The 16,215-nt window shown below is 52.2% G+C and overlaps 1 protein-coding gene across 1 annotated transcript in view; it reads left to right on the plus strand.

The window, feature by feature from the left end:
* Positions 1 to 4,717: 4,717 nt before the first annotated feature.
* prf1.3 (perforin 1.3) overlaps positions 4,718 to 16,215 on the plus strand; it is a gene marked incomplete at its 3' end in the record, with an annotated part of 33,675 nt that continues 22,177 nt past the window's right edge. The window contains exons 1-4 of the mRNA XM_079582989.1: positions 4,718 to 4,774; positions 10,393 to 10,629; positions 13,558 to 13,599; positions 13,743 to 13,835. Of these exons, the coding sequence (XP_079439115.1) occupies positions 10,393 to 10,629; positions 13,558 to 13,599; positions 13,743 to 13,835 (372 nt within the window). The 5' untranslated portion in view covers positions 4,718 to 4,774. The remainder of the gene's footprint in view (positions 4,775 to 10,392; positions 10,630 to 13,557; positions 13,600 to 13,742; positions 13,836 to 16,215) is intronic.

Below are 16,215 nucleotides of genomic sequence, written 5' to 3' on the forward strand. Positions count from 1 at the left end.
CCTGTGAGTTTGAGAAGCGAGAGCAGGACCACATATTGAAAAGCCTCAGGTCGTAGGTCATGTAGCACAGTTTGAACTCTTGTCCCGCACATTTATTTAGGCTCGAAACCTTAAAGAGGGGGTGTTCTGCTTTAAAGAGGGGGTGTTCTGCTTTAAAGAGGGGGTGTTCTGCTTTAAAGAGGGGGAGTTCTGCTTTAAAGAGGGGGTGTTCTGCTTTAAAGAGGGGGTGTTCTGCTTTAAAGAGGGGGTGTTCTGCTTTAAAGAGGGGGTGTTCTGCTTTAAAGAGGGGGTGTTCTGCTTTAAAGAGGGGGTGTTCTGCTTTAAAGAGGGCGTGTTCTGCTTTTGTCAGTCCCATAGCACCAGTCTATATCACACTACAATGATGACAAACCTTCTGTTGGTCTGTAAATGCAGTAAATTAGAATAACTGCCTTGTATAAAATGTCTCTCTCAAAATGGCTGTAGTGAATGTCTTGAAATCGGCCTCTGTCTCTTTAAGAACCTCTGAGCCTTTAGACACGCCCCCTCCACACGCTGTCTGTGGCATCAGTGGGGAGGGGGTTCTGCTGAGGAGCAGTGGTTGGTTACTCGGCTGGTGACCAAAGCTCGGAGGCGTCTCCAGGAGGTGGGGGCGTTCCTAGGAGGACTCAGGCAAACCTATCCCTAAAATGGCCGCCATCAGAGTTTTTACAGATTACTCAGAAATACGTGAATGTGGAAATCCTCATTAAATTCTATTATAGTGCTTTTATTGTGAAAATCCCCATTAAATTCTATTATAGTGCTTTTATTGTGGAGGCTCGGAGGCGTCTCCAGGAGGTGGGGGCGTTCCTAGGAGGACTCGGGCAAACCTATCCCTAAAATGGCCGCCGTCAGCTCTGAAGCTGCAGATCCACTGTGATCGAGCGCCCTCTGGTGGAGAAGGCGGGTCTGGACCGTCAGGAAGGCTGCTGGAGTTGATGAAGCAAACATAACTGATCCAAACCCCCGAACGAAACAGATCGATTTCATCTAAAGTTATTTCATTTGTTCTGTTTAGATTTAAACAGAATCATGGTGAGTTCTATTGGCTGTTTCCCAGCTCCACAGTGTGATGTCACACTGTGGGGGAGGAGCCAGTCGTTCCTATTCACTGCATTAACCTCTTAACTCCCGCCTGAACCGAGAGCATTTTCTCCAGTTCAGCTTTACCCAAATCCTGTAGGCCAGTGTAACGCCTCATTTGAAAGCTAAGACCGACAAAACTTATCTAAATGGATCATTTCGCTCACGTCATCACATTTTTCTCCATCTTTTTTTTGGGGTATTCAACTTATTTTGTAACTTTTTTGTCATTTTTTAAAATCAATTTTTTTTCTTTTTTTGTGATTTTTTTTGTTCATTTTTGTCACATTTTTGTCATTTTTTTGTGACATTTTTGCCACTTTTCCATCGATTTTTCGTCACTTTTTTGTCAAAATTTTCTCACTTTTTGGTCACATTTCCATCATTGTTTCCGTCTCAGTTTTGTCTCTATTTTCTCCCCTTTTGTCCAGAAGCTTTTGGATTGGGGTAAAGCTGGAGAGAACGAGCTCGGTTCAGGTGGGAGTTAAGGGGTTAACAAAAGAAAAAGATCTCCCTGAACCACAGTCTAAAACAGAGTCATGTGACCGGCCCCCAGCCTGCATAAACGTGACCTCTGACCCCGGCTTTATTTCAATCTAAAAGCTCCGTCTGTGGGACAGTGTGACGCCACATTTGAAAGCTAAGACCGATGCGTTTGTTCTGAGTGTTTTTCCTCCGAGTCTAAAGTTCTGCCTCAGTTTGAGCGAAGTGTGAAAGTCGTTTCTGTGGTCGAGGCCGGTGTGAACGAGACAGCACTTTAGACTTTACACTGTACACGCAAATACTACACTGTACACGCAAATACTACACAAATACTGCACTGTACTACACTTTACAGTCTGACACGGCAGAAAAAGTGCAGAGGAAGTCACAGTTTCAGACTAAAGACCCAGGACTAATGGGTAAAGGGTAAAGGGGTAAAGGGGTAAAGGGGTAAAGGGGTAAATGGGTAAAGGGGTAGAGGGGTAAAGGGCAGTGCATTTACCCCTTTGCTTCTGGATCTGAGCCTTTGATACAGTCGACCACACTATTCTTGTAACTGGTTTAAAACACATGGGCCTCTCTGGTGCTGCTTTACTTCCTCCCTCACAGACAGGACGTTCATGGTGAGTGTGGATCCTGCTCCTCTGAGGTCCATAGAGTTACATGTGGTGTGCCCCAGGGGTCGCTCTCAGGCCCAGTGCTTTTTAACCTGTATATGCTCCTCTCAGTGACGTCATCAGGAGACACGGGTCACGTTCACAGTTATGCTGATGATCCACAGTTCTACGTCTCCATCACAGGTTCCGCTGGACTTTTTTTGCTGGGGTGTAAAATGTCGGCCATTCACAGGAATTACCGGACATTAAAAACATATATACATAATGAACGTGGCTCATTATCAATAACAATCTACGTTTAGGCAGAGCTGCACGAGTGCTTTAGCGCTTCAGTGCTTTAGTGCGTCCAAAAGAGGCTAATGCTAATGAAACAATGACGTGAGAAAATGCAGCTGAAATCCAAATATAAAGTGCGCGTGGATGGATTGAGAGCGGCCGGTGTCCCGTGGACCAAGCCTCATCTGCACTTTAACTCAGACAGAAAGTGTCCTGTTATCGCTACGTGTGGATACAGTGTGTATGTGAACGCAGGTCTGAGCCAAACGGGTTCTTCCATGAGCAGGAACTTCACGTCCTGCTCCTTTAACGCAGCTTTACAAGTGTTTGTTAAACTCGTTGAAAATCCGAGTGAAACTGAAATAAACTGAAATAAAATAAGCATTAACTTCAGTGCAAAACCATAAGAAAATAAAAGCAGCACCAAATGGCTAATGCCAGAAACGAGCAAACTGGAACGTTAGCATAGCTGATGCTAATTAGCATTTTTCTCGATCTTTGTACATGCTAATGAGAGGGTTAGCACAGTCCTCTCAGCTCAGACATTTCTAACGTTCACTAAACACGTCAAACTCACAGCCAGGGCTTTGGAAAGTGTGAATAAAGATGAAGAACTCAGGGTCAGGTTTGGGCCTGGACACTTTTAGCACCACATTCTACTCGTCTGGCTAGTGCTTCTGCTACCCATAATGCATTGCATCTACTGACTGAGCCTTCAAAATAAAGTTCAGCTAAACCAACGCTGACTGTGAATGTAGGAATGATCTTTTAACCACATTACTATTTTTAACATGAATTACAACATATTTATTCCTAAATGATTAAGAAGCATTTTTAACCATTTTTAAAGAAACACTTTTACACCGGTAACTGAGCCCAGGCGTCTGCGCAGACTGACCGAGGCGTCTGCGCAGACTGACCGAGGCGTCTGCGCAGACTGACCGAGGGAGGCGCCTCTAAACCACACGCTCGTTTAAAGAATATCCTAATCAAAAGTACTGCTGAGTTCTTCACACACTTTTATAAAGTAAAAGTACCTGTAGTTCAGTTCATTTTCTTGGAAAATGTGACGAAGCACGAAGAGAAAATCCTGTCATTTCAGCTGCGCTTTGTAACATGGGCTTTTTGATAAAAACATTGAACCTTCTTTAATATTTAGGCCTGTCTCAAAAACACTGTGTTATGTTTGTCACTGACTTAGGAGACATGTTGTATTTAATATATTTTTATATAGACAGATGCACTTTTTAACTGCATTTTAGAATCAAATCCTGGATGGCAGAAAACTTTCTCCAGCTGAACCAGGACAAAACTGAAAAGTTCATCATCAGGAGAGACCTTTACCCAAACTACCGTCACGTCTTTAATCCTTCCTCAGGTGAAGAACCTGGTGTGACCTTTGACTGAGCGTTTATTCCACACATTAAGAACATCACAAAGATCTGAAGAACATGAGTCGCCCCATTCTCTCCAACACGGAGATGCTCATGCAAGCTTTTATCACCAGTCTATCCACTACTGTAATGCCCTGACAAAGACCAGGAACCTTCACGGCCCCTGAGCTCCTCCTCAGGTGGTTCCAGAGGCGAGACCCCTGAGGAGGAGCTCAGGGCTGAGGAGGAGCTCAGGCCTGAGGAGGAGCTCAGGCCTGAGCTCCTCCTCAGGCCTGAGCTCCTCCTCAGGCCTGAGGAGGAGCGAAGGGCTGAGGAGAACGTTCATGTTTTTAAGAGCAGCTCAAGACCCGCCTCGTTAGCTCAGCCTTTAACTGACTAATCTATTTATTTAATCCTAATATAAAAATGTATATATGGGAGGTTGTCCCAGGCGCATTGTTTTAAATGTTGTATCTGTAAAGCACTTTGTGATGCCTTTCGGTATAAAAAGCGCTTTATAAATAAAGTTTGATTAATCGATCGATTGATTGATTGATCGATCGACCCCTTGTGTAAGGTTGAGCGGGGCCTTCGGGGCATCCAGGCCTCTCCTCAGACGAGCGCGGGAGTGTCCCGGTGAGGAGGTCATGTGTGAGTGCGCCCGAAGAAGAGGGTTGATCAGAAGGTTCTGCTTTAACCCTGAGGTGTGAGGCCGCCCTGGGTTTGTCGTCAGTGAATCCTGACCCACCGTTTTCTGACGGAGCTGCGTGGTGGTGGGCGGAGCTGCGTGGTGGGCGGAGCTACGTGGTGGGCGGAGCCGCCGTGCGGTGGGCGGAGCCGTCTTCCTTATACCGGTCTTCAGAGCAGAGTCTCCTCACTCTGAGCCTGGACCTCCGCCGGCGCCTGCTCCTCCAGCTCACGGTCTGTATCTTCATCTTCACCTTCATGTTCCTCAGAGTCTGGAACATGTGAGTCTGGTCTGGTCTGTGTAATTAAGATCATTAATGTTCTCTAGTTTGTCATTTTCTCCAGTTCACTTTACCCAAATCTACAGGTCGACCGCCACAAGAGGTAATGTGCTCTGTTCAGGCGGGAGGTCAGAGGTTAAAATGTTTTAACCTCTGACCTCCCGCCTGAACCAAATGCATTCTGTCCTCTTTATACAGGCCTGTGTAACACCTCATTTGAAAGCTAAGACCCACAAAACTGATCTTTTTCCTCGCGTTGTTGCTGTGTTGTGTCACCTTATTTTGTGTGTGTGTTTTTTTTTTTCATTTTGGTCACTTTAGTTGAGTTTTTGTTGATTTTTTGTAGAATTTTTGACACATTTTTGTTGAATTTTTGTTGATTTTTTGTAGAATTTTTGTCACATTTTTGTTGAGGTTTTTGTCACTTTATTTGCGTTTACATCCTTGTTTTTCTTCTCATTTTTGTGGCTGTTTTGGTGCTTTTTTCCCAATAAGCTTTGTGATTAAAGTAAAGCCAAACTGGAGAAAATGTGCTCCGTTCAGGCGGGAGTTAAGAGGTTAAAATGTACATTCGGTTCATTTTTTAGTTGAATATTGTTGACATTTTTTCAAACTATGGCAGTTTTGTGCAGAACTGAAGTGGATTCAAATAATTATGTAAAAAAGTCAAACCAGGAACATCAGGGCGGGACTAAAGTGCGGATGTGGTCGTCAGTGGGCGGGACTAAAGTGCGGATGTGGGCGTCAGTGGGCGGGACTAAAGTGCAGATGTGGGCGTCAGTGGGCGGGACTAAAGTGCGGATGTGGGCGTCAGTGGGCGAGACTAAAGTGCAGATGTGGGCGTCAGTGGGCGGGACTAAAGTGCGGATGTGGTCGTCAGTGGGCGGGACTAAAGTGCGGATGTGGTCGTCAGTGGGCGGGACTAAAGTGCGGATGTGGTCGTCAGTGGGCGGGACTAAAGTGCAGATGTGGTCGTCAGTGGGCGGGACTAAAGTGCGGATGTGGTCGTCAGTGGGCGGGACTAAAGTGCAGATGTGGTCGTCAGTGGGCGGGACTAAAGTGCGGATGTGGGCGTCAGTGGGCGGGACTAAAGTGCAGATGTGGTCGTCAGTGGGCGGGACTAAAGTGCAGATGTGGTCGTCAGTGGGCGGGACTAAAGTGCGGATGTGGTCATCAGTGGGCGGGACTAAAGTGCGGATGCGGTCGTCAGTGGGCGGGACTAAAGTGCAGATGTGGTCGTCAGTGGGCGGGACTAAAGTGCAGATGTGGTCGTCAGTGGGCGGGACTAAAGTGCAGATGTGGTCGTCAGTGGGCGGGACTAGAGTGCGGATGTGGTCGTCAGTGGGCGGGACTAAAGTGCGGATGTAGTCGTCAGTGGGCGGGACTAAAGTGCGGATGTGGTCGTCAGTGGGCGGGACTAAAGTGCGGATGTGGTCGTCAGTGGGCGGGACTAAAGTGCAGATGTGGTCGTCAGTGGGCGGGACTAAAGTGCGGATGTGGTCGTCAGTGGGCGGGGCTAAATTGCGGATGTGGTCGTCAGTGGGCGGGACTAAAGTGCGGATGTGGTCGTCAGTGGGCGGGACTAAAGTGCGGATGTGGTCGTCAGTGGGCGGGACTAAAGTGTGGGTGTGGTCGTCAGTGGGCGGGACTAAAGTGTGGGTGTGGTCGTCAGTGGGCGGGACTAAAGTGTGGGTGTGGTCGTCAGTGGGCGGGACTAAAGTGCGGATGTGGTCGTCAGTGGGCGGGACTAAAGTGTGGGTGTGGTCGTCAGTGGGCGGGACTAAAGTGCGGATGTGGTCGTCAGTGGGCGGGACTAAAGTGCGGGTGTGGGCGTCAGTGGGCGGGACTAAAGTGCAGATGTGGTCGTCAGTGGGCGGGACTAAAGTGCAGATGTGGTCGTCAGTGGGCGGGACTAAAGTGCGGATGTGGTCGTCAGTGGGCGGGACTAAAGTGCGGATGTGGTCGTCAGTGGGCGGGACTAAAGTGCAGATGTGGTCGTCAGTGGGCGGGACTAAAGTGCGGATGTGGGCGTCAGTGGGCGGGACTAAAGTGCGGATGTGGTCGTCAGTGGGCGGGACTAAAGTGCAGATGTGGTCGTCAGTGGGCGGGACTAAAGTGCGGATGTGGTCGTCAGTGGGCGGGACTAAAGTGCGGATGTGGTCGTCAGTGGGCGGGACTAAAGTGCGGGTGTGGGCGTCAGTGGGCGGGACTAAAGTGCAGATGTGGTCGTCAGTGGGCGGGACTAAAGTGCAGATGTGGTCGTCAGTGGGCGGGACTAAAGTGCGGATGTGGGCGTCAGTGGGCGGGACTAAAGTGCAGATGTGGTCGTCAGTGGGCGGGACTAAAGTGCAGATGTGGTCGTCAGTGGGCGGGACTAAAGTGCGGATGTGGTCGTCAGTGGGCGGGACTAGAGTGCCGATGTGGTCGTCAGTGGGCGGGACTAAAGTGCAGATGTGGTCGTCAATGGGCGGGACTAAAGTGCGGATGTGGTCGTCAGTGGGCGGGACTAAAGTGCAGATGTGGTCGTCAGTGGGCGGGACTAAAGTGCGGATGTGGTCGTCAGTGGGCGGGACTAAAGTGCGGATGTGGTCGTCAGTGGGCGGGACTAAAGTGCGGATGTGGTCGTCAGTGGGCGGGACTAAAGTGCAGATGTGGTCGTCAGTGGGCGGGACTAAAGTGCGGATGTGGTCGTCAGTGGGCGGGACTAAAGTGCAGATGTGGTCGTCAGTGGGCGGGACTAAAGTGCAGATGTGGTCGTCAGTGGGCGGGACTAAAGTGCGGGTGTGGTCGTCAGTGGGCGGGACTAAAGTGCGGATGTGGTCGTCAGTGGGCGGGACTAAAGTGCGGATGTGGTCGTCAGTGGGCGGGACTAAAGTGCAGATGTGGTCGTCAGTGGGCGGGACTAAAGTGCGGATGTGGGCGTCAGTGGGCGGGACTAAAGTGCGGGTGTGGTCGTCAGTGGGCGGGACTAAAGTGCGGATGTGGTCGTCAGTGGGCGGGACTAAAGTGCAGATGTGGTCGTCAGTGGGCGGGACTAAAGTGCGGATGTGGGCGTCAGTGGGCGGGACTAAAGTGCGGATGTGGGCGTCAGTGGGCGGGACTAAAGTGCGGGTGTGGTCGTCAGTGGGCGGGACTAAAGTGCGGATGTGGGCGTCAGTGGGCGGGACTAAAGTGCGGATGTGGTCGTCAGTGGGCGGGACTGAAGTGCGGATGTGGGCGTCAGTGGGCGGGACTGAAGTGCGGATGTGGGCGTCAGTGGGCGGGACTAAAGTGCGGATGTGGTCGTCAGTGGGCGGGACTAAAGTGTGGATGTGGTCGTCAGTGGGCGGGACTAAAGTGCAGATGTGGTCGTCAGTGGGCGGGACTAAAGTGCGGATGTGGGCGTCAGTGGGCGGGACTAAAGTGCAGATGTGGTCGTCAGTGGGCGGGACTAAAGTGCGGATGTGGTCGTCAGTGGGCGGGACTAAAGTGCGGATGTGGTCGTCAGTGGGCGGGACTAAAGTGCGGATGTGGTCGTCAGTGGGCGGGACTAAAGTGCGGATGTGGTCGTCAGTGGGCGGGACTAAAGTGCGGATGTGGTCGTCAGTGGGCGGGACTAAAGTGCGGATGTGGGCGTCAGTGGGCGGGACTAAAGTGCAGATGTGGTCGTCAGTGGGCGGGACTAAAGTGCGGATGTGGTCGTCAGTGGGCGGGACTAAAGTGCGGATGTGGTCGTCAGTGGGCGGGACTAAAGTGCGGATGTGGTCGTCAGTGGGCGGGACTAAAGTGCAGATGTGGTCGTCAGTGGGCGGGACTAAAGTGCGGATGTGGTCGTCAGTGGGCGGGACTAAAGTGCAGATGTGGTCGTCAGTGGGCGGGACTAAAGTGCAGATGTGGTCGTCAGTGGGCGGGACTAAAGCGCGGATGTGGTCGTCAGTGGGCGGGACTAAAGCGCGGATGTGGTCGTCAGTGGGCGGGACTAAAGTGCGGATGTGGTCGTCAGTGGGCGGGACTAAAGTGCAGATGTGGTCGTCAGTGGGCGGGACTAAAGTGTAGATGTGGGCGTCAGTGGGCGGGACTAAAGTGCGGATGTGGGCGTCAGTGGGCGGGACTAAAGTGCGGGTGTGGTCGTCAGTGGGCGGGACTAAAGTGAGGATGTGGTCGTCAGTGGGCGGGACTAAAGTGCAGATGTGGTCGTCAGTGGGCGGGACTAAAGTGCAGATGTGGTCGTCAGTGGGCGGGACTAAAGTGCAGATGTGGGCGTCAGTGGGCGGGACTAAAGTGCCGATGTGGTCGTCAGTGGGCGGGACTAAAGTGCGGATGTGGTCGTCAGTGGGCGGGGCTAAAGTGCAGATGTGGTCGTCAGTGGGCGGGACTAAAGTGCGGATGTGGGCGTCAGTGGGCGGGACTAAAGTGCGGATGTGGGCGTCAGTGGGCGGGACTAAAGTGCAGATGTGGGCGTCAGTGGGCGGGACTAAAGTGCGGATGTGGGCGTCAGTGGGCGGGACTAAAGTGCGGATGTGGTCGTCAGTGGGCGGGACTAAAGTGCAGATGTGGGCGTCAGTGGGCGGGACTAAAGTGCAGATGTGGTCGTCAGTGGGCGGGACTAAAGTGCGGATGTGGTCGTCAGTGGGCGGGACTAAAGTGCAGATGTGGTCGTCAGTGGGCGGGACTAAAGTGCAGATGTGGTCGTCAGTGGGCGGGACTAAAGTGCAGATGTGGTCGTCAGTGGGCGGGACTAAAGTGCGGATGTGGTCGTCAGTGGGCGGGACTAAAGTGCGGATGTGGGCGTCAGTGGGCGGGACTAAAGTGCAGATGTGGTCGTCAGTGGGCGGGACTAAAGTGCGGATGTGGTCGTCAGTGGGCGGGACTAAAGTGCGGATGTGGTCGTCAGTGGGCGGGACTAAAGTGCGGATGTGGTCGTCAGTGGGCGGGACTAAAGTGCCGATGTGGTCGTCAGTGGGCGGGACTAAAGCGCAGATGTGGTCGTCAGTGGGCGGGACTAAAGCGCAGATGTGGTCGTCAGTGGGCGGGACTAAAGTGCCGATGTGGTCGTCAGTGGGCGGGACTAAAGCGCAGATGTGTTCGTCAGTGGGCGGGACTAAAGTGCAGATGTGGTCGTCAGTGGGCGGGACTAAAGCGCAGATGTGGTCGTCAGTGGGCGGGACTAAAGTGCAGATGTGGGCGTCAGTGGGCGGGACTAAAGCGCAGATGTGGTCGTCAGTGGGCGGGACTAAAGCGCAGATGTGGTCGTCAGTGGGCGGGACTAAAGTGCGGATGTGGTCGTCAGTGGGCGGGACTAAAGTGTAGATGTGGTCGTCAGTGGGCGGGACTAAAGCGCAGATGTGGTCGTCAGTGGGCGGGACTAAAGTGCAGATGTGGGCGTCAGTGGGCGGGACTAAAGCGCAGATGTGGTCGTCAGTGGGCGGGACTAAAGCGCAGATGTGGTCGTCAGTGGGCGGGACTAAAGTGCGGGTGTGGTCGTCAGTGGGCGGGACTAAAGCGCAGATGTGGTCGTCAGTGGGCGGGACTAAAGTTTGGATGTGGGCGTCAGTGGGCGGGACTAAAGCGCGGATGTGGTCGTCCTCGCAGATGGAGCTCCTCCTCCTCTTCCTCCTGTGCTTCTTCTCTCCGGCTCTGGCCTGTCAGACGTCCTCGTTCACCGAGTGCCACAGCGCCCCCTTCGTGCCGGGACATGACCTGGTCGGGGAGGGCTTCGACGTGGTGCGGCTGCAGCCCACAGGGGGCGCCGTGGTGGACGTGAAGACCTACATGAGCGGAGGACAGAGAGGGAACTGCACCGTGTGCCACAACCGGCTGCTGAACCAGGTACCGCCCCCTGCTGGACTTATACTGAACTCTACTGCCTCCTACTGGACTTAAACTGAACTCTACTGCCCCCTGCTGGACTTAAACTGAACTCTACCGCCTCCTGCTGGACTTAAACTGAACTCTACCGCCTCCTGCTGGACTTATACTGAACTCTACTGCCTCCTGCTGGACTTATACTGAACTCTACTGCCTCCTGCTGGACTTAAACTGAACTCTACTGCCTCCTGCTGGACTTATACTGAACTCTACTGCCTCCTGCTGGACTTAAACTGAACTCTACTGCCTCCTGCTGGACTTAAACTGAACTCTACCGCCTCCTGCTGGACTTATACTGAACTCTACTGCCTCCTGCTGGACTTATACTGAACTCTACTGCCTCCTGCTGGACTTAAACTGAACTCTACCGCCTCCTGCTGGACTTATACTGAACTCTACTGCCTCCTGCTGGACTTAAACTGAACTCTACCGCCTCCTGCTGGACTTATACTGAACTCTACTGCCTCCTGCTGGACTTAAACTGAACTCTACTGCCTCCTGCTGGACTTAAACTGAACTCTACTGCCTCCTGCTGGACTTAAACTGAACTCTACCGCCTCCTGCTGGACTTAAACTGAACTCTACTGCCTCCTGCTGGACTTAAACTGAACTCTACTGCCTCCTGCTGGACTTAAACTGAACTCTACTGCCTCCTACTGGACTTATGCTGAACTCTACTGCCTCCTGCTGGACTTAAACTGAACTCTACCGCCTCCTGATGGACCTAAACTGAACTCTACTGCCTCCTGCTGGACTTAAACTGAACTCTACCGCCTCCTGCTGGACTTATACTGAACTCTACCGCCTCCTGCTGGACTTAAACTGAACTCTACCGCCTCCTGCTGGACTTATACTGAACTCTACTGCCTCCTGCTGGACTTATACTGAACTCTACTGCCTCCTGCTGGACTTATACTGAACTCTACTGCCTCCTGCTGGACTTATACTGAACTCTACTGCCTCCTGCTGGACTTAAACTGAACTCTACCGCCTCCTGCTGGACTTAAACTGAACTCTACTGCCTCCTGCTGGACTTAAACTGAACTCTACTGCCTCCTGCTGGACTTAAACTGAACTCTACCGCCTCCTGCTGGACTTAAACTGAACTCTACTGCCTCCTGCTGGACTTAAACTGAACTCTACTGCCTCCTGCTGGACTTAAACTGAACTCTACTGCCTCCTACTGGACTTATGCTGAACTCTACTGCCTCCTGCTGGACTTAAACTGAACTCTACCGCCTCCTGATGGACCTAAACTGAACTCTACTGCCTCCTGCTGGACTTAAACTGAACTCTACCGCCTCCTGCTGGACTTATACTGAACTCTACCGCCTCCTGCTGGACTTAAACTGAACTCTACCGCCTCCTGCTGGACTTATACTGAACTCTACTGCCTCCTGCTGGACTTATACTGAACTCTACTGCCTCCTGCTGGACTTATACTGAACTCTACTGCCTCCTGCTGGACTTATACTGAACTCTACTGCCTCCTGCTGGACTTAAACTGAACTCTACCGCCTCCTGCTGGACTTAAACTGAACTCTACCGCCTCCTGCTGGACTTAAACTGAACTCTACTGCCTCCTGCTGGACTTAAACTGAACTCTACTGCCTCCTGCTGGACTTAAACTGAACTCTACTGCCTCCTGCTGGACTTATACTGAACTCTACTGCCTCCTGCTGGACTTAAACTGAACTCTACTGCCTCCTGCTGGACTTAAACTGAACTCTACTGCCTCCTGCTGGACTTAAACTGAACTCTACTGCCTCCTGCTGGACTTAAACTGAACTCTACCGCCTCCTGCTGGACTTAAACTGAACTCTACTCCCTCCTGCTGGACTTAAACTGAACTCTACTGCCTCCTGCTGGACTTATACTGATCTCTACTGCCTCCTGCTGGACTTAAACTGAACTCTACCGCCTCCTGCTGGACTTAAACTGAACTCTACCACCTCCTGCTGGACTTAAACTGAACTCTACCGCCTCCTGCTGGACTTAAACTGAACTCTACTGCCTCCTGCTGGACTTAAACTGAACTCTACCGCCTCCTGCTGGACTTAAACTGAACTCTACTGCCTCCTGCTGGACTTAAACTGAACTCTACTGCCTCCTGCTGGACTTAAACTGAACTCTACTGCCTCCTGCTGGACTTAAACTGAACTCTACTGCCTCCTGCTGGACTTAAACTGAACTCTACCGCCTCCTGCTGGACTTAAACTGAACTCTACTGCCTCCTGCTGGACTTAAACTGAACTCTACTGCCTCCTGCTGGACTTAAACTGAACTCTACTGCCTCCTGCTGGACTTAAACTGAACTCTACCGCCTCCTGCTGGACTTAAACTGAACTCTACCGCCTCCTGCTGGACATACTGAACTCTACCGCCCCCTGCTGGACTTATACTGAACTCTACTGCCTCCTGCTGGACTTATACTGAACTCTACTGCCTCCTGCTGGACTTATACTGAACTCTACTGCCTCCTGCTGGACTTATACTGAACTCTACCGCCTCCTGCTGGACTTAAACTGAACTCTACCGCCTCCTGCTGGACTTAAACTGAACTCTACCGCCTCCTGCTGGACTTATACTGAACTCTACTGCCTCCTGCTGGACTTATACTGAACTCTACTGCCTCCTGCTGGACTTAAACTGAACTCTACTGCCTCCTGCTGGACTTATACTGAACTCTACTGCCTCCTGCTGGACTTATACTGAACTCTACCGCCTCCTGCTGGACTTATACTGAACTCTACCGCCTCCTGCTGGACTTAAACTGAACTCTACTGCCTCCTGCTGGACTTATACTGAACTCTACTGCCTCCTGCTGGACTTATACTGAACTCTACTGCCTCCTGCTGGACTTAAACTGAACTGAATTCTCTGTTTCAGACGCAGAAGCTGCCGGTGTCGGTGCTCGATTGGCGCATCAAGGTAAGACAGACAGACAGACAGACAGACAGACAGACAGACAGACAGACAGACAGACAGACAGACAGGCAGGCAGACAGGCAGGCAGACAGGCAGACAGACAGACAGGCCCCATGTTGTGACATCATCTGCATCCCCTCCTGTAGGTGAGCTGTCGGCAGAGTCTCAGCTCCAAGATGTTCTCGTCCAGTCAGTCTGTGCAGAAGGAGACGAGCCGCTCCCTGTCGGCGTCCTGGAAGGTACGGACCAGGACCAGGACCAGGACCAGGACTGGACCAGGACCAGGACCGGGACCAGGACCAGGACCAGGACCAGGACCAGGACCAGGACCAGGACCTAGACCAGGACCAGGACCAGGACCAGGACCAGGACCAGGACCAGGACCAGGACCAGGACCAGGACCAGGACCTGGACCTGGACCAGGACCAGGACCAGGACCAGGACCAGGACCAGGACTGGACCAGGACTGACCCAGGACTGACCTAGAACTGACCTAGAACTGACCTAGAACTGACCCAGGACTGGACCAGGACTGACCCAGGACTGACCTAGAACTGACCTAGAACTGACCCAGGACTGACCCAGGACTGACCCAGAACTGACCCAGGACTGGACCAGGACTGACCCAGGACTGACCCAGGACTGGACCAGAACTGACCCAGGACTGACCCAGAACTGACCCAGGACCCAGAACTGACCCAGGACTGACCCTGAACTGACCCAGAACTGACCCAGGACTGACCTAGAACTGACCCAGAACTGACCCAGAACTGACCCAGAACTGACCTAGAACTGACCCAGGACTGACCCAGAACTGACCCAGGACTGACCCAGGACTGACCCAAAACTGACCCAGAACTGACCTAGAACTGACCTAGAACTGACCTAGAACTGACCTAGAACTGACCTAGAACTGACCCAGAACTGACCCAGAACTGACCTAGAACTGACCCAGAACTGACCTAGAACTGACCCAGAACTGACCCAGAACTGACCCAAAACTGACCCAGAACTGACCTAGAACTGACCTAGAACTGACCCAGAACTGACCCAGAACTGACCCAAAACTGACCTAGAACTGACCTAGAACTGACCCAGAACTGACCTAGAACTGACCCAAAACTGACCTAGAACTGACCTAGAACTGACCCAGAACTGACCCAGAACTGACCCAGAGCTGACCCAGAACTGACCCAGAACTGACCCAGGACTGACCCAGGACTGACCCAAAACTGACCCAGAACTGACCTAGAACTGACCTAGAACTGACCTAGAACTGACCTAGAACTGACCCAGAACTGACCCAGAACTGACCTAGAACTGACCCAGAACTGACCCAGAACTGACCCAGAACTGACCCAGAACTGACCCAAAACTGACCCAGAACTGACCTAGAACTGACCTAGAACTGACCCAGAACTGACCCAGGACTGACCCAGAACTGACCCAAGACTGACCCTGAACTGACCCAGAACTGACCCAGGACTGACCCAGAACTGACCCAGGACTGATCCAGGACTGACCCAGAACTCACCCAGAACTGACCTAGAACTGACCCAGAACTGACCCAGAACTGACCCAAGACTGACCCTGAACTGACCCAGAACTGACCCAGAACTGACCCAGGACTGACCCAGAACTGACCCAGGACTGATCCAGGACTGACCCAGAACTGACCCAGGACTGACCCAGAACTGACCCAGAACTGACCCAGGACTGACCCAGAACTGACCCAGAACTGACCCAGAACTGACCCAGGATTGACCTAGAACTGACCCAGAACTGACCCAGGACTGATCCAGGACTGACCCAGAACTGACCCAGGACTGACCCAGGACTGACCCAGGACTGACCCAGGACTGACCCAGAACTGACCCAGAACTGACCCAGGACTGACCCAGAACTGACCCAGAACTGACCCAGAACTGACCCAGGACTGACCCAGGACTGACCCAGAACTGGACCAGGACTGACCCTGAACTGACCCAGAACTGACCCAGAACTGACCCAGAACTGACCCAGGACTGACCCAGGACTGACCCAAAACTGACCCAGAACTGACCTAGAACTGACCTAGAACTGACCTAGAACTGACCTAGAACTGACCCAGAACTGACCCAGAACTGACCTAGAACTGACCCAGAACTGACCTAGAACTGACCCAGAACTGACCCAGAACTGACCCAAAACTGACCCAGAACTGACCTAGAACTGACCTAGAACTGACCCAGAACTGACCCAGAACTGACCCAAAACTGACCTAGAACTGACCTAGAACTGACCCAGAACTGACCTAGAACTGACCCAAAACTGACCTAGAACTGACCTAGAACTGACCCAGAACTGACCCAGAACTGACCCAGAACTGACCCAGAACTGACCCAGAACTGACCCAGAACTGACCCAGAACTGACCTAGAACTGACCCAAAACTGACCTAGAACTGACCTAGAACTGACCCAGAACTGACCCAGAACTGACCCAGAACTGACCCAGAACTGACCCAGAACTGACCCAGAACTGACCCAGAACTGACCTAGAACTGACCCAAAACTGACCTAGAACTGACCTAGAACTGACCCAGAACTGACCCAGAACTGACCCAGAACTGACCCAGAAC

Source organism: Gobius niger (genome assembly GCF_951799975.1).
Source record: "Gobius niger genome assembly, contig: SUPER_10_unloc_1, whole genome shotgun sequence".
Taxonomy (NCBI): Eukaryota; Metazoa; Chordata; class Actinopteri; order Gobiiformes; family Gobiidae; genus Gobius; species Gobius niger.